Genomic DNA, 22556 nt, shown 5'->3' with positions numbered 1-22556 from the left:
AATTAAGTAAAGTGTCACGTTAACTGACTGTACAAAGGAGAGATCAAATCAGAACAAAAGTATACTGTGCCTGCCTCCCAAAAATAATGCTCATTGTGAGCAAACACAGGGTGCCAGGCTGCTGAGGAAACTACTGCCCACAGTAGCACAAAGAGCATACAGTGGGGAAGAAAACTTATGCGCAGAGCCCTTGTGGCCACCACAGCACATACTGAGGTATTATACAAGTATTTAATTTTAAAATAACCATTTAATGTCAACATGCCATACACATGAAAATGAAAGCGCCATGGGTAAACATAACACCTGACAGCACATAGTTTGGCTGAAAACATTTTTTTCCTGTTTTAACATTTAGAATAAAACACCAAGATGATCCTACTTATTTCTCACATGATCACTTCTAGGTCATGCCAGCATCATAGCAGCAGGACTCCACATTGCCAGATGGGAGACTCAGGTTGTATCCGATGCAGGTACTTACACTATGCCCATCAACATGACACCCAATTGCTCTTCCAAGTTAAAAAACATACAAGCTGACAAACATCAATGAAGTAAGGTTTCCTCTCCACTCCAGTGCCCTTTCTCCCGGGACAGATGTATGAAGTTGTATGTTAGGAACTGTTTGGTTTTGATTAGCTATCTATATAAACCGATACCTTATGAGTGACTTTGAGAGAAACGAGGGCAAAGGAGGTGCCCTCATTTTTACATTTGGACTAGAAAGCGGCAAGGTTCCTACATAAATGAGTTCCGGAGTTTTGAGCTCGTCCGCAAGAAAGCCCTGTCCCCAAACACATGAGCTTCCCCATTGCTGGGGACAGTTCCACTGCCCCTAAGCAGCAGGGCAGTTGAAATCAATGAACCTCTGTGTGCTATACAAATCTTGGAGCTATACTAGAGCTCCTCCAGCAGAGGAATCAGAAGGGAACCAAAGCTAGAGAGCTTTTTTTTAAACAAAACAAAAAAAAAAGTTATTTTCGCTGTGCTGACAGCTTAAACACACTTTTAATTGTTTGCAGTCTTGTTAAATCAGCTAGCCAGCAAGGATTTCCACTCCCCCTTTATCCACATTTTCGTGGAGAGAACTCCGCGCACTAACTCCCTCACAAACAGATCCTCAGAGCTCACAGCCCAGAATGTCATTCACAACAGAAAGGACAAGAATAAGGGGAAAAACCTTGCTGAAGTATTACGTTTTCCCACCTAACAGCACCCTATTTTTTTAAATCATACTTAAAGCAGTTGCGTTTTTTTTAAATTTTGAATACAACATATAAATTGAGAAAATTGTGAGCAAAATATTCATGAGTTTCTCCCTCCAGCACCATTTTCCCCAACTAGTTCTATCGCTAACCCATGTGTAGGGCCAGCAGGCCCCAAAGAAATTTTTTGGAGGGAGAGAAAACATTATGCACAGATGGTGGCAAGTACCAGAGCCAAAATACACTTCCCTTCTCTACCCAAGATGTCTCAGAACATGATTACCAGTAACCTGTTCTATATTGGACACGAACCCCAGAAACAAAGGTGCATCATCACACACCTTGAAAAAGAAGAGGGAAACAGTATGAAAGCACTGAATTGGATTATCAATACACACGTAAGACTACATGCAGTGTCTAGATGAAACAGCAACTTTAGGCCAGTGTGTTTGCGTTTTCTCTTTCTCTCACACTCTTGCAAAGCACAGTCTCAGAACATTTTCAGCCATATGTTCATTGTTCAAACTAGAGCTGATCTGAAATTGAGAATTTTTCCCCCCACCAGAAAATTCAAATTTGTCAAAACCAAAACTTTTTGCAGAAATATATCTGTTTTGACAAAACTTTCATCAGGAAGAGAGACAAACAAAGAGGGGAAAACAGTGGTCAGGGCACACATCTGTGACAGCCAGATTCAAGTCCTTGGTCTGAATCAGTCAGTGCAGAGAGACTTGAACCTGGGTTTCACACATTCCAGGTGAGTGCCCTAACCACAGACTATTAGCTATTGTTCGAGAGGGGTTGAAGAAGGGATGATTTTTAAAAAATAAATAAATAAACAAACAAAAATTTTGAAAGACCTCAATGCCAAATGGAACCAAATGCCAAAACCTTGAAATTTTTCACAAAATGGAATTCTTGTCTTTCAGCCAGACCTAAACACATTGAAGTCGGTGGTTTTCTTTAGCAACCAAAGTTTATTTTAGTGACTACAGTGCAAGGACCTGGAAGCTTTCATGACTAAATACTGCACCAAACCAGCACTGCAAACTAACAGAAAAGAAAAGAGGCTGCTCATTCTCAATATTAGTCAACAGGACAAACACAGATTTTGTTTGGAGTTGAAACAAGAGCTGCACTTCCTGGACTACAGAAAGGTACACGTTGCTCCTGTATTATCCTGTACTTTGCTCTGTGAAAGCCACTATTAGTTACCATAATCAACTAAACCTAGCCAAAAAACTGTATCTCAGGAGTCCTGGCTCTTCTCGGTCTTTCACTAAAATTTGTGTGCGTTCATGTGTGTGTTTTACACAAGAACCTCTACTGCTGTTCTGGGATATGCAAAATTTGATGGCTGTTTAGTACAAGGATAAAGACAGACTGGCTGACTTTTCTTTTAAATAGGCCATATCTGCTGGGGGGAGGGATGTTTTCCTGAAAAGAAAAGTGTTTGAGAAACTGTTGGATTATTTTGCAATCCTTTTAACTAAAAAGCTGATTAACATTTTTCATTCATCAAAAAATGTTTTTAACATAAAAAGTGTTTATAACCATTTAAAAAAATATTAAAACTGGTTACATTTTGAACCCTGCAAAATGGAAGCAAATTCAGAATTCCTTGTAAAATAATATATATTTTCTTTATAAATAAATAAATAAATAAATAAAATAAAGATCATAGCAGGGCCAAGGACCAAGACTAAAAAGGGACAAGAACATACCTGATATCTTTCAAATTTCTCACCTCTCCATGATGCCTACAAAACATCCCAAAGCATCTAGGCTTCTAGTACTTTGCGCTCTCGCTCACCCCATCTATTTGTTGTGGCCATGTGTTCTCTTGTCATACACTTAGGCCCTGATCCTGCAAATGTGAACAGGTAGACAGACTGCGGCACCAATGCAGAGCTGCACTAACCTGAACAGGCCTCCACATGGATGTAGTGGTCCCTTGCAGGATTGGTTTTAAGATTGTAAAACCTTTGGAGCAGGGACTGTTTTTTTTTGTTATGTACGTGTACAGCGGGGCCCTGACTGAGGCATCCAGGGGCTATTGCAATACAAACAAATGGAGGAGCAAGATCCATTATTATTTACATACATCTCATATGTTTTAATCTAGAAAGGTTAAAGAGAAATACTACAGAGTCTCACTCAAACATTTAAAATAGTGCAGCTAGTATATTTCTTAAGTGTCATCATTGTACTAATTGCTGGATTTGTTAATATATTGCTGCATAATATATTCCTTATATAGTGCTGAAGCCGATTATATATCATGGCCTTCCCATCTGAACACTTGCCCCTTTATGCCCTTGTAATGAGGCCATGCTGAAAAGATAAGGAATAAACTGAACTATGATATCAGTTCTTGTAACAGTAGAAGTCACTTACGAGTGGCACAGTGAGACACAAAGCATTTTATCACTGTGGTTGGGATGAGGTTGGCCAATTACAAACAAACACTTATGATACTGTCATTTCTGTCCAACGCTGTTCCGCACACACACACCATTTGTTCAGTTAGCTATTAACTGATAATCTCAACTTGCAGATACCTTTAGCAAGGTGAGGCAGGAAGTAAACATCATTATATACTCAAATGCAGCAGTTTCGTTACCATGCTGAACTCTTTTAATTTAAAAAAAAAAAAAAAAAAAAAAAAAAAAGTGTCTGAACTATTTAATGTAGTACTGTTATATCACATTAAAGCACTCTAGAGAACTTTTAGTGCACACTAGCAGGGTCCATATGGACCAATTAGTACACAACACGTTAGCGAGGTTTAGAAATTATACCCTCCCTACTGCGTGTTGCTGCTCCTTGTAGATAAGCCCTAAACTATACTGTGTCTTGGAATCAACTTCTCTGTGTCTCAGTCATGTCTCTCGCCCCACAACCAGGCATAATATTTTTGCTGTGAAGTTTACTCCAACATGTGTAAAGCATTTTAAAATCCTTGAGTGGAAGGTGCTAACAATTAGCTATCACTGCATTTGATATCATGTGTTTTTATGCATAAATACCTTTAGTTTTCAGACTAAAATGGACCCACCACACTATCCATCACAGCTAATCCCAGTTTTGCACAACCTCAACAGCTTGCTGGCCAACCACTGCCAAGGATAAGTCACTAAGTCATTCAATTCTCAATATGCTCTGCCATTTTAGTGCTTGTTAAATACGTAGAGCAAGTTGGGAACATTAGACACTAGTGACTTCAAAAAAATCAGAGCTGATGTAGTTAATTTTCCACTCACCCTCTCTCCAATCTTCTTAATTTCAGAGGTGTTTGTAACTGGCAGGGGAATTATGAGCCAACATGAAATCAAAAAGCTGTTGCCAAATACCATTTCCACTGAAGGTAAAGGAACACAGTGTCAATATTAAAAACCTCAATGTTACAACCTCATTGGCCTCTCCATTCTAACACTTTTCTAGGAAGTGAGGTTGTGTAGTACAGCAGTTCTCAACCTTTTTCTTTCTGAGGCCCCCACAACATGCTATTAAAAACTCCAGGGCCCAGCGGGGTCGGGGGGGGAGGGGAAAAGACTCGGGGCTCTGGGCCGGGGGCTTGAGCATACGTGTAGTTTGACTTCTATTTTGGGTGGACAGGGGCCAGCGGGGCTTGAGCCAGCTCCGCACGACAGGCTCTGGAGAGGGAGTGCCAGCTCCACCCGCCTGTCTGGGTTGGTGGGGGAGAGGTCTGCACACACAACCAAAAATTATAAAGCAAAAGGTAGGGGGCTCAGCTCAAAAAGTTTGAAAATAGCTCAGGGTGCAAACAGGAGGTAACTAGGGGCTGTGCATGGGCAGAAGGGTAGCTCAGGGTGCAGGCAGTGGTATAGCTAGGGGCTGTGTGCAGACGGGGGGGTAGCACAGGGTGCAGGGAGGGGGGTGTGACGTTGTGCAGTCTATATGGTTTTATAAAAAACTTGATAAGAAGTCAATAAAATGTAACTGAGATAGTTTTAGAGAAAATATGGTAATAAGTGAATGTAAGTAACTGGGAAATGCCTCATGCAAAAGGTCTCTTGTAAGGTATCATTACAAAGCTTATAATCTACTGAGTATGATCATCTGATTTGTATAAATGTACCACTCTTGTATCTAAAACTAGAAATATAAAATGTAACTCTGAGGGCCTATTGTAATTGTGTAAAGTGTGGACCATTAATGATGGTTTGGAATCTTGATGACTCCCATTGTCTGCAGATGGCTGTATTTACCTGTGAGTCTTCCTGTATATGTGTGTGCTGGCAAGTGAGTAATGAAGTCTTGCAGTGACATGTGATCATGTCACCTGAACTGGAATCCATCTTTAACCTGGTGCTTTTCCAGTGAGGGGGGGGTGGAAACCCAGAGAGACAAAGAGTTCCCGCCTTATGCAAAAGATATATAAAGGGGGGAAGAGACCAGAGAAGGAGAGGAGCCATCATGAAGAATCCCCTAGCTACCACCTGAGCTGCAACAAGAGCTGTACCAGGGGAAAGGATTGTGCCCAGGCCTGGAAGATGTCCAGTCTGAGAAAAACTTACTGAAGCCTCTCTGAGGGTGAGATTATCTGTATTTAGTTTGATTAGGCATAGATTTGCGCATTTTATTTTATTTTGCTTGGTGACTTACTTTGTTCTGTCTGTTACTACTTTGAACCACTTAAATCCTACTGTCTGTATTTAATCAAATCACTTTTTATTTAGTAATTTACTCAGAGTATGTATTAATACCTGGGGGAGCAAACAACTGTGCATATCTCTCTATCAGTGTTATAGAGGGCGAACAATTTATGAGTTTGCCCTGCATAAGCTTTATGCAGGGTAAAACGGATTTATCTGGGTTTAGACCCCATTGGGAGTTGGGCATCTGAGTGCTAAAGACAAGCACGCTACTGCGAGCTGTTTTCAGGTAAACTTGCAGCTTTGGGACAAGTGATTCAGACCCTGGGTCTGTGTCTGGAGCCAGACGGGAGTGTCTGGCTCAGCAAGACAGGGTGCTGGAGTCCTGAGCTGGCAGGGAAAACAGAAGCAGGGGTAGTCTTTGCACATTGGGGGGCAGCTCCCAAGGGGGTTTCTGTGATCCAACCCGTCACAGGGGGTAGCTAGGGCTGTGTGGGGACAGAGGGAGTAGCTCAGGGTGCAGGCAGGGGTATAGCTAGGGGCTGTGTGCGGACGCGGGGGCAGCTCAGGGTGCAAGCAGGGAGGAGGCAGCTAGGGGCTGTGTGCGGGCGGGGGGGGAGCTCAGAGTGAAGGGAGAGGGATAGCTAGGGGCTGTGTGTGGGTAGGGGGTAGCTCAAGGTGCAGGATGAGGGGTAGCTAGGGACTGTGTGCCAGGAGGGCTCCCCTGCGGTCCCTGTTCCGAGGGCTCTGCCAGCCATGGAGCCAGGTCCGCCCCCCGGCAGCTCTTACCCCCTGCGTGAGCAAATGGGGCTGGGAGCTGAGGAGCAGCTTCAACCCCCTGTACCAGCAGGCGACGAGGGAATGCTACGGCCGCCTGCTCCAGGTACCAGCTAGAGCAGCAGCTGTCCCACACTGCCTGGCTCTAGCTTCCCCACTCCGACCTGGCCAGGGGGTGGGGAGAGAAGGTGGGGGGGGGGGTTGGAACTGCCCCAGTACTGCCCTGCTCTTGCACTGTAGTTGTGTGGGGGGGAGGGAGAGGAGACACACCTCTGTGTCCCCACCCAACTCTGCCCCTGGCTTCAGGGCTTCTGTCCTGTGGGGAGCACCGGGGCTCGGGGCTCCAGAATTCAGCCCTGCTGCTCCCGGCTTCAACCGGGCAGGGGGCACCAGGAATCGGGGCCTCAACCCCCCAGCTCCTGACTCGCAGGAGGTGCTGAGGCTCGGACCCTAGGTTTTAGTCGCAGGGCCCCGTGGAGCCCCTGAAAGGGTTTGCGGACCCCCTGTTGAGAACCGCTGGTGTAGTATATATAGGCCTTATACTTCAGCTCACTAATTAGATTGTAACATAACAGGTTTAAATCATCATCATCTTTGTAACAATGATCTTGCTCATCAAAATCCAAAGGGCTCCATATGGAGTGAAATTGATCCAGAGAGAAATAGCTTCTGGTCTTCATTATTCTTTAGTATGGTCCACACTTATTTAAAAAAAAAAAAAAAAAAAAAAATCATCTTCAAGATGCTCTGGGCATAATTAGTAAGGAGACTTTCACTAAGAAATTGACATTTTAACATGACTTTTCTAGACTGGAGAAGGAAACGCTTGTTCTTACACATTTTAAAAGATATATTCTTGTTGCTTAGCACCCAAATGTCCAGCAGAGGTAAGGCCTCTTTAAAATATTGGTTTTTAGCCTGACAGCACTCTTTCAAAGGAACCCAACTTCAACTCCCTTCCCCCCTCCTCCCCCCCCAAACCATAGATAGTCTAATAGACTGAGAAAAGGTGTGGGACCTAGAGTTCTTGGGCACAGTCCATTGGAACATACCAGCTGCAAGGGCAAGCATAGTGTTCCAACTTCTCCTATCCTCCACCCCCAGCCCCACCTGTCCCAAACTCTTGTTTGCCAGCTGGAGCAGGAGGGGTTCAGTGCCACAAGGGAATGCATGGGGAACAGGACCAGGATGAGTGTGCAGAACTGGTGTGTGTTTGGGAAACAGTGGAAGGAGCTTTCTTGTTGAACAGGAGGGGGGTAGCTGGGGCTGTAATAAAAGGGGGAGACATCCAAGTTCCCTGAGGGCTTTCAAGTTACCAATTCAGAAGTCAGCATGGATCAAGTGGTACTCTTACCTATGCGGCACTAGATCAATAAAGATCAAACCATCATTTCAACTTGTCCCTCCTGGGGTGAAATTCAGCACCTTTGTGTGAGTTGACCCTGCTTCCAAGCTCTAGATCCGTTTCTGCCAATGACTCAGTTAAATGTGCAGTTACGACCAGAAAAGTGTCACCTTCTCACTTTATAGATCAGATCCCAAGGGCCTTCAAAGTCACAGCTGCCAATTTTACTGATCTCAATAAACTGACTACCTGTTACCTCTGCAGAGCCAACATGGCTATGGGAAAGCAAGCTGGATTCGGTTTTGACTCACTTCACAGGAATCATTCATTCAGTTCCAAACCATTACTACTGGTGCTCCCACATGAGCCAAGAACACAGCTTGACTTTCATCTACCAGAGGAGGAATAAATACCTTTTAACTTGCAAGATGAGGAAATTGAACCTGAAGTTACAGCAATCTCAAAAATGGAAGCCTAAAACTGTCATTTTGAGAGAGACTCTTAAGAGAACCACCACACACTTTAATATGTTTTCCTCTGCTGTAAAATGGGGATACTACTACTTAGAGTGCTATGAAGACTAGCTAAAGTTTGTATAGTAATTTGAAGCTATCAGACACTATAAAAGTGCTAACTATTACATCTGATCAGGTAGAGGGCAAAATGCCAGCCACACAAATAGAACCATTATTGTGGATTACTGGATTTATGAATGAAAAATAAAGGGGATAAGAAGAAATATGTACCAATAGAAGAATGCTTGTTTCACATAGCGATAGACTGGATGCATCCAAGCCAGGTGCTTATTTTTTCTACATCTGCATTTCAGATGCCTTGCTCCACTGTTTCACTGGGATATGTTCAGTGTCATCTTAAAAGGAAACCGTCAAGTTTTCAGAGGAACAGCATGTTATCTGGACTGTATCACAGAATGTACAGTATCAATCTTCATTCTCCTAATGTGCAGTTCAAACACTTAACTTTCCAGGGTTTTCTTGTAACTACACCAGCCCTAAAATCTCACCTTAGATCAAACCTCTGTCTCACAGATTATTGCTTACATTTAAACCCTCCCCAAAGTCAAGAGTGTTGATTTCTGAATTAGTAAGGAGCCAACAAAATTGGAAGCAGAGATGCAGGAATTAACATATGCACATACTAGGAACTACTTTTCAGGAACCTTCTGCAATATAAAAAGGCCAGATTTGTTATCATCCCAAATCAAACTGCTTTGTGGAAAAAAGATGTACCAGGAAAAGGACTCTTGGCTCCTTAATCTAAGGTAAATTACTGTTAGTCCACTAAACACAGGCATGTAATGAAAATATTGATTATTTGAGCCACTCCCGCAGCCCAGTGGCTGTGCTCTGTGATCCTAGGGAGTAGTTAGGATCCTAGAATGAAGCAAACACACTGCAAACTTTCTTTGGGGGTGGAGGAAGATGACCCCCTCACTTCCTTGTGGCCAGTGTTCACAGTGGTTTCAAGAGGCACTACACCTCCGTCTCTCCATGACTAGAAGAAAGGTCACTCCTGCAGTAAGAAGGAGCATTGAACCCCCATGCCTCCGAAAGGTCATCAGTAGTTCACTCCTACCTTCGGTATAATTTCTAACACCTGACGGCTTGCAGCTATTGGTGAGAATTGCAGACAAAGAAGCTTTATTCTCCTCTATTGTCCATTGACTTCTTGTGATATAATATTGCACACCAGTGTAGGTAACAATTGGAGCTATTGACCAGCATGCCTATGTTTAATTTTTATAGTTTCTACATAGGGTGACCAGCTGTCCCCATTTTATAGGGACAGTCCCAATATTTGGGGCTTTTTCTTATATAGGTGCCAATTACCCCCCACCCCCTGTCCCGATTTTTCACATTTACTATCTGGTCACCCTATTTCTACAGTCTTTAAAGCAAACTGGCACAAGCCATGCATTTAACAAAATCAGTATTTAGTTTTTTGTGGGGAGCTGAGGTTAAAGAAAATTCCGAGTTCTTCCTGGAAAAACATGCAATATACTTAATGGTTTGCTATACAAAGAATATGCTTAATTTAATATTCTCGGATCAAAATTATTCCTAAATCTCTGTATCAAATCTCATATTTGGCCTCTTATGCTTAGTCCAGTAAACACAGGAAACACAAATAAAAGTTCAGAACATAAAAAAAACACCCCTATCTATAGCTCTGACAGTAGTGTTTACCCCTGTTTTATGATGCTGGTTTGCTAAGACTGGTAGCTTATAAAATGCTACTAGGGAGGTTTAACTGCACAAAGGGCAGCTAAATTCCACAGATCACAGAAACCAGGCTGTAAGAACTGGAGAGAAAGGGTAATTGTGGCTTAAGAAAACACAATGAGCCAAGTGGACTCACACAGTTCAGCTACCTGAAGAGAAAAAACAAAAAAAGGCACCACAGGTACAGCAGAGTATGGGGGAGAAGAGGGGAAATATGTACATGTGCAATGCTCTAACTCACCACTGTTATTTTCTAGTCCCATAAAAATATTCTTACCCTAAAGCAACAAAAACATGCTAGATGACCAGTGAAACCAGTTTCTATGGCCTGAAGTACAAGTGACACATGCACTGTAGGAGGACCTACTCAAACACTCAAGATAATGAAAAGAATGTCCCCTTTGTGTGGAATCCTAATAATGAAATCTTATCCATGTGGTTTTCTATAGAAAAATGGATTGGTTCAGTGGAGGAACACTTCTGACATTGTCTACACTAATCAAAAATCCACAGCCTGGAGACCGTTAGTTATTATTGGTATTACTATAGCACCTAGAGGCTCCAAACAAGATCTAGTGCCTTCATTTTTTCATATTTGTCAATCAGTGGCTGACTTGTCACACAGATTTCTTAGCAGGAAAGCAGTTTGGTTTGTTCACACAAGGGGTTGTTGCAACTGGTGTTCAGCAAGTGGAGTTTCTGTGGAATCCCTCATTTACGTTTTCTTATGTTGGTGGAAACTGGCATAAATTGATTCTCACAATTACTATGCGAGAAGCACAACTTCTCTCATCCACTTTCCTCTTTTGTGGAAAGAGAAGAGCAGCACCAAGCGCTCTTACTCTCATCATCGGGACACTGAAATGCACAAATGTGACTTGGCATGCAGAGTAACAAGATCTACCATGCCACTGAGTACACCCTCAGACAGATCCACAGCTAGTTTGCTATTACGTTCTCGCCACTTAGCCTGGTTTGGGTGGAAGTTCTGGGACTCCTGGTGCCTAACTACTGTCCTCAATGCATGGCTCACTTTCTGATGCTAAACACCCCAGCTCTCTGTGAAAGCCCTCATTTTCCTTTGGGAAAGAGGCCTTTGTAGATGCCTGAAACTCCCCATTAATTTCAAGGGTGCAGAGCACATGGAACTCATCTCAGGATAAGGCCCATATTGATCTATAGTACTGATATGGCCCCCCATTACCACAGTATCCAAGTACATCACAATTCTTTATTGTGTACGTCCTCAATACCCCATGAGGTACAGCCTTCTTGCTATCCCATTTTACACATGGAGAATGGAGGTAGAGAGAGACTAAGGCTAGGTCTACACTACCCGCCTGAATCGGCGGGTAGAAATCGATTTCTCAGGGATCGAATTATCGCGTCTCGTCGGCACGCGACAATCGATCCCTGAATCGACGCGCTTACTCCACCAGCAGAGGTAGGAATAAGCGCCGTCGACGGGGAGCCGCGGAGGTCGATTTTGCCGCCGTCCTCACAGCAGGGTAAGTCGGCTCCGATACGTCGAATTCAGCTACACTATTCGCGTAGCTGAATTTGCGTATCTTAAATCGACCCCCCCCCCCCCCCCCCCGTAGTGAAGACCTGCCCTAAGTGACTTGCCAAAAAAAAAAATCTCACAGGAAGTCTCTGGTAGAAGAGGGAATAGAATGCAGATCTTCCCAATTCACAGCCTAGCATCTTATTCATTGAGCCACCCTTCCTCAACTAGGCCTTGTCTAAACCGGGGAAATCCATCCAGAAATATTAACTGGTTTTAAAAAGGAGTTGGAGCACTAGCGCAGACAAGGCAAAAAACAGATGGGCCAGTTTTTAAAAACAGTTTAGCTAAACCACCTTTCAGCAGCTGTACTCTGAGACTCTGGACCAATGTGCATTTCAGTGCCAGTAACACCCATTAACATAATTGTGCAGTAAGTGTGGAAATTATAGAGCAGTGTTACGTAATACAGTAATACAAGTGTGCTATGTGGAAAAATGAAAACTTACAAGTCAGTCAGAAAGAGAAACAAAAAGGTTTGAGGAGAAGAGGGGAGGGGGGCAGAGAAACTTGATTCCTACACAGAGGACTCAGAATGCTGGGTAGCAGGCACTAGGAAATAGAGTAGAATCTGCGTTTGTTTTGAGTCTAACATAATAGCCCTATTAGTTTTAGGTTATGAAATCTGATGTACACTAGCCATCAGATCCTTTTATAAGCACAGGAAAAAGTGTACAGCACCAAAATGAATCAGAAAGTCAGTTAGGCAGGGCTAAGCCTCAGCATCAGTCATTAATAAAGCAGTTTGTTTGTATGACCAAAAAGGGAAATTATATATTAAATTGGAACTTGTGATCTATTTACATATAGTGAATTTACCCAAAATCTTATTTCTGTGAATTTTAATAGAATACAAAGTGACCAGAACACAAACTGACACTTTTCTGTCATTTGGTTAAATTGCTTTTCCATTTTCCCCTTCATCTTTACAGAAAGAACCTGTGGTGAAAGTTCCTTAATCGTAAGTGACGTTGGCCAAACAACTTTAAGAAAAGAGAAGACTCTTAATAATATACTCTTAGTAGCCCACGAAAGCTTATGCTCTAATAAATTTGTTAGTCTCTAAGGTGCCACAAGTCCTCCTGTTCTTTTTGCGGATACAGACTAAAACGACTGCTACCCTGAAACCTCTTAATAATATGTATTTCATAGTAGATGATACCAAATTTTAAAAGTGTGTGTGTGTGTATAAACGGAGTAGATTTAGGAACAGTAGTTAAATAAGAGAGCTACTTTAAAATTGGAAAAAGTCTAATAAATGACTCTGATAGTTCACATTTGCCAGTTAGTTGAAAACTCTTATCTGACATTTACTCTTAGTTCACTCACAGAATCAAATTAACAACAAATTCTATTAAGCAATATAGCATGTGTCCTTGTAACTACATGTAATAGTAGCTGTAAAAATGAAAGAGTAACCTGTAGTAAAAGTCTAACATCCCACCAATGGAGGTGAATACAGGCATTTACATTAATGCAGAAATCCCCTAAGCATCCCTGGGAAATTAAAATCTTACACAGGGACTGAAAATATTCTAAAATCCCAATATTTTGTGATATGACACCCAGAAAGTTAACCAGCCACCCACTTGAAATTTATTAACAGGAGCCATCATGCTCCTCTTTTGAATCCCATCAAATTCTTTAAAAAGTCTGATTTGGATTATTTTATCATGAAAACAGGAGAGCTCAAGGAGGGATGTGCAAATAGAAATGTACGCCAGTCACAGAGCATGACTATGTCTCATCCGCACTCAAACACACAAAACCACAGTTCAAACTCGAGTTTCTCAGAAGTTTGCAACATACTATGGTAAAAGCCATAGCACCAGTACCATGCATATGAAAAAGGGAAGCAGCGAGACTTCAGATCAAGATCCAGAAAACCAGGTTTGGGGTCAAGGGATACTGAATAGGTAGGGGGTGGAAGTCATGCATGCAGTCTGCCAAGAAGACTGTTAATGTACACTACTCCTCGCTTCCCCAAAAGAATGGTACATGGATGCCTGGGTATCAGTTCCATTCTGCCAGGCTACTTCCAGCCCAGGGGAAACTGACACCATGGACAGTTTAAGATTTCTTACTTCTTGTATGCAATGTAGAGGAAATAACAAACAACATTAAAGAAAACCTTTTTACACCAGTCATAGTAAAGGTCAACTTAATGCAGCCTGGCTACCAAACTTCTTTTTTGCCCCTGCCCATAATGAAACCGCAAGTCAATAGCATGCTTTCACATCACCACTATGCCAGGCATTGCTTCCATGACAATCCTAGATCCAGGCTGTTAAAATTTATGACTCAATTTCCAAGCAGCAGTCACCCTGCTCTTAAGCAATACTATATCATAATTGCATGTTAATTTGATAACCAGAGATGCGGCTGAAGGCCCACAATGTCAAATGTACTTTGGGGGGAGGGGGGAGACAGACTGTCAAGTTCTAGTGAGACAGAGGAGGTTGATTCCCCTCCCCCCCCCCCCTTATAGCTCGCCAGGATTTGTTCCTTACCTGCAGAGCTCTGCAAAGGCCTGAAAATTCAGCTTCTTGATCTTCTTTTCACTCAGCCAATAACCAACTCTTTTCCCTTTCAGAAAGGTCTGCATCTTCCCTTACCCTCCAGCGGAGTGGGGGTGGGGGTTATTTTTAAAGGAGGAAAGAGAAATGCCTTGTACACAAGATGCAGCAGCTTGGTACTCGGTGCCTCCTCCCCCCAAAAAGAAGTCTCTAGAGGGAAGTCATTCAGTCCTTGGGGTGCAAAGAACTCTGAGATAGGCAAAACGGGAAAATCCAGGGGAGGGGCTTTAATATTTCATATGCACTTGAGTTTTAAAGCAGAGACTTACAACAACAACAAAATCAGATGCTGTCTCGGAAGCCGCTAGCAATATTCCCGACAGACCCGTGCTTGGCTAGCTCGGGCAGGGTCCAGGCTCTCTGAGCAGCAGTAACTTGCAGGCCCTCCCAGGAAAGGGAAAGCGGAGAGGCTGGGAGGGAAGGTGCCTCTGGTGGAGGGGAAGCTTCTACCTTCTGAAATCCTCCTCCGTGCGCCAATGGAGCAGCCCGCAGAGCAGGCACAACGCCGCGGCTCTCCGAGCAGCACCCCCCAGGCAGCAGCGGAGCCCCGAGCAAGCCTCTGCCCCAGGCTGCCGAGGCGAGCCCCAGTGGCCGTCGGGCTGCACGCCCGGGGATCCGGAGACCAGCTCGCTTCCTTCCCCCGCTGCTGCTGCTGCCGCCTCTCACGTCTCCATTTGCCCGCTATTCCGAGCCGCCTCCACTTCCTCCTGCCGCTGCTGGTTCCTCCTCCCTCCACCCCCAGAGCAGGAGGGTGGGCGAGCAAGGACACACCCTCCCGGGGGCTGCGCCTCCTGCCCGAAGGAGAGCTTGCGAGCAGCAGCCCGGGCCGGCCGGCACCCGGCTGCCCTACCTAGTCCCCGCGTCTCTGCCGCGCAGCAGCAACCTGCCCAGACTGACCCTGGCAAGGAAAAACTGCTGCGGCTGGACCTGCAGGGGGCAGCAGTGGGCTGCAGCTCCTTAAAGAGACAGCACACACAGCCTCCCCTTCCCCCGCTTTTAGGGCTGGTCGTGCCAGACTAGTGTTCTCTCCTGGGGCCTGGTGGAGAATGGGGTTTGAAAAGTATGGTTTTCCAGTGTTAAACGAGGAGTCATTTGTAAAAGGGGAGGATATGAAGCCCCGGGGAGGGGAGAGAAGAGGACTGGGGGGTAGGGAGTCCCCCTTCACACATAGACACACACACACCGAAAAGCTGCCTTTCCTACCTTCCATTCAATGTAACTGCGGGCATCTGAAAGGCAAAATCCTGCTCTTCTGCAGAAATATAGATCAGAGTTATTCAATCTTTATGAGCCAGGGATACAAGCTACCCCAGCAAAGACCACTGAGCAGTAGGGCTGAGAGGGATGATCCCCCGGCCACTCACCATCACCTGACTTTGATTGAAAATGAAAAACCTGAGATGTTCCCTTCAGCTGATCCCCTGCCTCATCTTCTTGCCCCTGCTCCCAAGATTTGCCATTTGAAAGAAGAAGAAAACATGGACATCACATATATTTCCTTTTAAGCCAGGAAGATAATATTCCCTGTACTTAAAGTGATTTCAGACAAGACTGGAGATTAAGAGCATCACAGTCTCCCCCCTTTTATTCTATTCAATGTTGTATTTCCAGTTACACCTTCCCTGGATGCAGCAGCATCTGAGATTTTCATAGATTACTGCGCCAAAATGGTTGTCTAGTCTGACCTCCTGTGTAACACAGTCATAGGAAGTCCCTGATTAGTTTTGGGGGTGTTTTTGTGGGCCTGAGAACAGACTGAAGTTAGACAAATATAGGAACAAGCCTCAGTAGAGGCAGGGAAAGCCCTCCTATCACATCTTCAGTTTGAATGCTGTCCCTTGTACCAGTTTTCTAAATGCAGTAGTAGCTAAGGCCCCAATGCTTCAATGGAGCTCTGTGTGGGTTCATGCCTGCCCAGACCCCACACCCCATCACCACCACTACCACTGAAATCAATAGTGGGTGCAGGGATCGTTCAGTGTGCATGTCATTGCAAGTATGGTGTATGGAACATGAAGGGTATGTCTACAGCGCAATTAAAAACCTGCAACTGGCCTGAGCCCTCTGATTCAGGCTAAGAGTCTTCTTCATTGCTGTGTAGACATTTGAACTTGGGCTGCAGCCTGAGCTTTGGGACCCTCCCACTACACAGGGTCCTAGAGCCCCTAGGAAGAGAAGTTGTCAATTGAGCTGGTCAGAAAAACTACCTTTTTTTTTTTAAACACAAATTATTTTTGGACTAAACAGGAATTTTTTAGAAACAAAAAATAGTTTTAAAAAATGAGTTTTCATTGAAAAAAATCAAAGACCCCAAATTTGTCAGTGGTCAACAAAAACCTGAACAATGTTGAAGAAAATGTTTGACAAAAACTTTTTTTATTTAAATTTGTTGGCAGAGGGGAAAAAATAATTTGCCAACCAGTTCTAGTTGTCATTCTTTTTCTATGTTCCGCAGCTTTAAATATAGAGACACCTGTCATTTTGTATTTTAATTCAGATGCAGAATATTTCAGACTGAATCACAGTGAGCTCTCACAGAGCAAATACAAAGTTTCCCTCTTTATTTTGTCCCTTAATCTGAAAAAAAAAACCATCATCTAAACCAAAAAACACATGTTTTTCTCATTGAGGATGGAAAACGTGACACTACGGATATTTGCGTAACTAGTTTTTATAAAAATTGTTTTATTTCTTTCTGTGACAAGTTGGCAGGATCTACACCCCTTTTTCGGTGACATGCTCTGTAAAACTAGATTAAGAGGGCTCTTAAAGTTGTTGAGTAAACTCTGCTGACTCATTGCAGCCATAACGAGTGTGGCTTATTAACTGCACCAGGCTAGAAGAAAGGTAGGTATGAGCCTCTATTCAGAGGGAACAAGAAGTAGAAACAGAAAAGTCTTAGGAAACTGAAACTGTGCCTGGCTTGGGCTGGGTTGAAGGCAAAATACTCCTGGGGGTATTCTGCACAAAAAAATTAAAAATTCTGTGCCAAAAAAATTATAATTCTGCACAAAATGTTTTAAAATTCTGCAACTGTATTTGTCAAAATAACACTATATAATCATGCCAGTTTCAATTGGTAATTTATTTCAAAATACCTGTCAGCAAGTATGTCTGTAACAATACAGACACACAGAAAATGTCCCTCAGGAGTAGTGTTAAAGAAACCCCTCTGACAACCCAGTTCCTGTTTCTCTGCCCCCTCCCCCCCAGAGTCCAGCTGGGGGGGCAGACACTCACACCACCTACCCCCCCAGAGCCCAGCCACGCCCCCCCAGCCCAGACACTCACACCCCCTCCCACCAGAGCCCAGCCACACACACCCAGACCATAAACTCACACCCCCTCCTCCCACGGCCCAGACACTCACACCCCTTACCCCACAGGGACCAAGGATCCAGAGGGAGAAACAACCTGATGCTGGGTCCCAGGCTTGCACCACTGCCTCCTTCCTTCAGGGCATGCTGGGAACCCTCCAGTTCCCTCCCCAGCCTTGTCTTCTATTTGTGAGCTGTGCTCTACCGGGTCTAGTGGCCCCTCATGGCAGCCAACATCTCTGCAGCCCATTTCTGTGGGGGGAAAAGAAAATTCTGCGCACCCAACATTAATTTCTGCAAAATTCTTTTTTGCACAGTGACACAGAATTCCCCCAGGAGTAGCACAGGCTGTTTTACGATCTGCTGTTGTTAATGCCAATGATAAAGTCAAATTCCAACAAACCGTAAACAAAGGAGATGTTTGACCTTATGCAGGGTGTGGAATATCCAGAGCAGAGTGGAAATACCCTCTGCTTGCACTTTTGAAAAATGTATATTATAATAATATTTCTACCTCAAATACTGCAAAAGGAGAATGAGAGTATATCCCTTTCACTCAGCTACAAGTCAGCAATCTGAAGTGTTCTTCCACTCCCTTAATATTCTATAACTTCTATTTTTTAAGAACATCTTTCATGTAAATGATAACCCCAAGCATTTGGCAAAGTTAATTCATAGTTAGCTCAGTGGTTTGAGCATTGGCCTGCTAAACCCAGGGTTGTGAGTTCAATCCTTGAGGGGGCCACTTAGGGATCTGGGGCAAAATCAGTACTTGGTCCTGCTAGTGAAGCCAGGGGGCTGAACTTAATGACCTTTCAAGGTCCCTTCCAGTTCTAGGAGATGGGATACCTCCATTAATTTTAAATTTTTTTTAAATGGTTATAAATAGAGTTGGTCAACGTTTTTTCAGCAGAACAGTTTAGTTTAGGAAAATGCAGTTTAACTGAAATCAAAACACTTTGTGCAAACCTCCATTTTGGTGAAATTGGTAACAGGACAAAAAATCAAAACAAGGCATTTCTACTTTCTTGTTTCTCTTTGATAATGCCACAGTGTTTTGTTTCAACTTTGTTTCAATTCATTCATTTTCTGCTTGTATGGTATTTGTGTGTTAAATTATATAATATATTAGAATGTTTTGACATTATTGAAACAAAATGTGTAAATTTTCCCAATAGAAATTTTTTGGGAATTTCCTTCCCATGAGAAATTTAGGTTTTTCATTCTGATTCGGAAAACAGGTGGAGAACTGCTGAGGCAGAAAGATGCAAGAATTTTGTTCCAGACATCAGAGGCCCGGTTTTCAGAGGTATTGAGCATTTGCAGTCCCTATAAAAACAGAAGCAAAGGAGCTATAGAACTCTTGCACCAATGGACAAGATTGTGTGACGGGAAAAAGAAGAGGCTACTGCTGAACAAGCACGGGGAGGTACAGAGAAAAGGGTTGCAGGCTAGGGGAGATCTCTGGAGAAGCATTTGACCTTTGCATATGTTTAAGAGTCCTAGTCAGAGTTTGCATTTAGGATTGCATGAGATTTGAAACAAACAAAGAAAATGGATTCATACTACTAACTCTTATTGCTTAACTGATTGTTGAATGGTGTGTAGTTCAGTTTAGGAAATTAATCATATTCACTGTAGTGTAATTTTTAAAAGATATTGTCAACGACGATAACAATAACAAAATCACACGGTGTACTTAAACGTTGTCTATGTTACTCATAACATTTTAGGGTCTGATCTAGTGCTTACTATAGGAAGTAGTCACTACTTATAATAAGTACTTCATTTGGTAGTAAAGTATCTGCAGAATAATAAAAAATACAATTTCTTGTCACTATTTACACTTCACTCTTTGTTTTGCTTTCTTTTCTGTTTGGAGATTACTTCACAGGTACATGGGAGGACAATTCCTAATAATAGGAGTTAAATAGTAAGAAGTAAGTCAGTTCAGTGATTTAATCATGGGAATGAGAAACCTGGGAAATTCCTTCCTTGTAAATTGCCTGTTCCCTGGATCTAATCATTCAATAAATTCATAGCCAAGGAATTTGTTTCCTCCTCTGTACATTGCTGCATTATCAGTTGCTAAATACATTACAACACTCTGTTTACCTTGCAGAGCCAGTTCAGGCAACATTGCCCCACCTGAGGCCAGATGGAGCCCCTAGATAATGTGTATCCAGTTCCTGATTGGGAACACATTTTAATATCAGGTTGACTTGCTCATGGCCCACTGCTGTGAGGTGTGGATTATGAGGTGCTTCATGCTGACTAAGAGCTTGGGACAATTAAAATCATGGCCTCTTGAGGAAATCACAACAATCTTCCCTTTCATCTTGACTCTGGCTATAAGAAGGCAGGAGCAGGGCAGGCTCCAAGCTAGAACAAGGCAGGAGCAGAAGCTAACACAGCCACAGGTGAACACTTTAAGCATCCAGCACTTGCTGCTGGTCTTAAGAACAGCTCTGCCCATTGGGCAGTTTGGCCAACCAGGTGGCTCAGTTGGTCCCCTCTGCACTTGTTCGTTAACCCTCAGGCAGTCTAACAGGTAAGCAAGCTAGCTGTGGATCTTTACGCCTGCCACTCCTCCTATCACATTCAACAAATACATGAACACACGCCAATTCTGCACTGACTGGCTCAAATCCATGTGTGGTGCAAGTGGCTGAAATGCCATTGAAATTAGCCCAGGAATAAGCAGGTGCATCTCCATTCATTTCAATAGGCTTGTATTCAAATGCACCATGGGAGTTTGGCCTGTTGACTTAAGAATTTTTTCCTCAACTATCCCTTAGCAACAGGCAAAGTTCATAATATGTTCTTTTGTAACGAATGGAAAGAAGGCGATGGCATGATCTTCGTTGCTAATAGTCTTGCTTTTTCATTATTATTTTATGTTATTTAAAAGACCTTTGATTTCATACAACGGCTAGAATAAAATAAAATGTCAATTTTTATTTATTTTCAAGTCACAAGGGTCTAGTGGAATGGGACTGAGACCAGTGAATTTGTAGCTGGCCTCTGGAAGCCACCACTCTTCCTAATTTGTGAAACTAAGAAATCTGAAGGAGACTCTCAGCTGTTGTCTAAAAACAAAGAGTAAGTTTCTGAACCCATTTCCTTGAGAAGACAGCCTTGAAAATACAATGGATGGCAATCAGTTCTTAGGGGTGGAAGCTGGTCTCTAGTTTCTCTGAAAAGTCTTTGAGGGACCACAGCCTGTATAACCCATAGGCTTTATATTGCAGATGTTTAAGTCCAAAGAAAGGGAGAGAAGCTCTGGGGAGGAGGGGTGGATTTGCTATACCAGTCTAGCTAAAATGGTACCACTCATGGATCTACTTATGCCTTGAGACACTGCAGTTTCCTCTCAAGCTCTGAAGAACCCAAGTGACACACGCTGCATATTGGGTCTCACTATAGACTGAGGCCTGGTCTACACAGTTTTTGTACTGATTTAATTATTTTTGGTTATGGGGTGATTTTTTCCCCCCTGAAATAGTTAAATTGATACAACTTGTAGACCATGTCCATACAGGGAAGGGTTTGAGGGGTTTGGGGGGAATATTTAGTTTTTTCAACATAAACTCCCTTGCTTCCACTTACAAATGATCTTATCTGGCATCTTATCATGCTCTAATTCATCCATTTTTGGAAGAGACATAGACACTACAGAATGAGTTATATCACTATAAGGTTCATGTGCCAAAGACAAAAAACAAGACATCTGGTAATGCTGTCAGTACGTGAGCTACTATGAGGAGCTGAACTGGATTTTTGCCTGAGAGGCCACCACAAAACCCAAGGATTTGTTTGCCTACTGCCCACAATGAGGCAAATGTGTCTTTGAAAACAACATAGGTAACCACTGCCCCTGACCAAGAGCAACAGCCAAGATCTCTTCAGATCTTATAGCCACCCTCAGACTCATCTGGAGGTGCCTCGGGAGACACCGCCTAAGATGTAGCCACAGACTCAGAGTGACAGTGCTGTAGCAGGAATCTCATTCAGTAAGTATTAAATACTGTCCCATTAGTGCCTAATTTGGGGGATTTAGAAGCTTTTTTCCCAGGTACCAGTTGTGCTGTGGAGGGTGGACATATCCATCCTTATGCAATACCCCTAATTCTCTGTTTACTTGGCTTTTTTCCAGCTCCCACAGTATGCTCAAAATGGCATCCAAGCAGAAAAGTTAAATGGTTAAAAGCAGGTTCCCCCCTCCAAAAATATATGTATTCTCACATCCATAGACCAAATGTGCTGTCCCCCACATCCTCATGTTGCTTCATGTTCCCTATCCCTCAACCATCTCTTCCTCCCACCTTTATGCAGCGCTGTGCAGTATGGAGGCCACATGGAAGAGACAAACATGGAAAAGACAAACAAGACAAACACATTATGACCGTACATACCTCTGCATTCACACCCTACGCACTGTTGTAAAAATCTTTGTATAAAGTATGCCTTGTAAGGTGTAATTTGAAAACTCATAATTTGCTGATCATTATTGTCCTGATAAAATATGTGTAGCAACATTGTATGTGAAGTTCTAAGATTCCACTGTATGGTGTTATTAACACATGTTCCAAATTGAGATTCGTGAACAAGTCCGTCTCAAACAAAGGAATGTGTGCTCAAAGGAATGGTTCTCAAAGCCAGTCCGCTGCTTGTTCAGGGAAAGCCCATGGCGGGCTGGGCTGGTTTGTTTACCTGCCGCGTCTGCAGATGCGGCCAATCGCAGCTCCCACTGGCCACAGTTCGCCGCTCCAGGCCAATGGGGGCTGCGGGAAGGGCGGCCAGCACACCCCTCGGCCCACGCCGCTTCCCGCAGCCCACATTGGCCTGCGCAGCCAGTGGGAGCCGCGATCGGCCGAACCTGTGGACATGGCAGGTAAACAAACCGT

The 22556-nt window shown here is 43.4% G+C and overlaps 1 protein-coding gene across 1 annotated transcript in view; it reads right to left on the bottom strand.

Annotated features, from left to right (window-relative positions):
* Nucleotides 1–15225, bottom strand: part of ITPK1 (inositol-tetrakisphosphate 1-kinase) — a 228671-nt gene extending 213446 nt beyond the window's left edge. The window contains exon 1 of the mRNA XM_034768065.1: nt 14267–15225. Coding sequence (XP_034623956.1) covers nt 14267–14361 — 95 coding nt within the window. The 5' untranslated portion in view covers nt 14362–15225. The remainder of the gene's footprint in view (nt 1–14266) is intronic.
* Between the last annotated feature and the right edge of the window lie 7331 nt (nt 15226–22556).

The sequence above is a fragment of the Trachemys scripta genome, chromosome 4 (genome assembly GCF_013100865.1).
Source record: "Trachemys scripta elegans isolate TJP31775 chromosome 4, CAS_Tse_1.0, whole genome shotgun sequence".
Lineage (NCBI taxonomy): Eukaryota > Metazoa > Chordata > Testudines > Emydidae > Trachemys > Trachemys scripta.
This window is presented reverse-complemented; position numbering and strand designations above follow the sequence as displayed.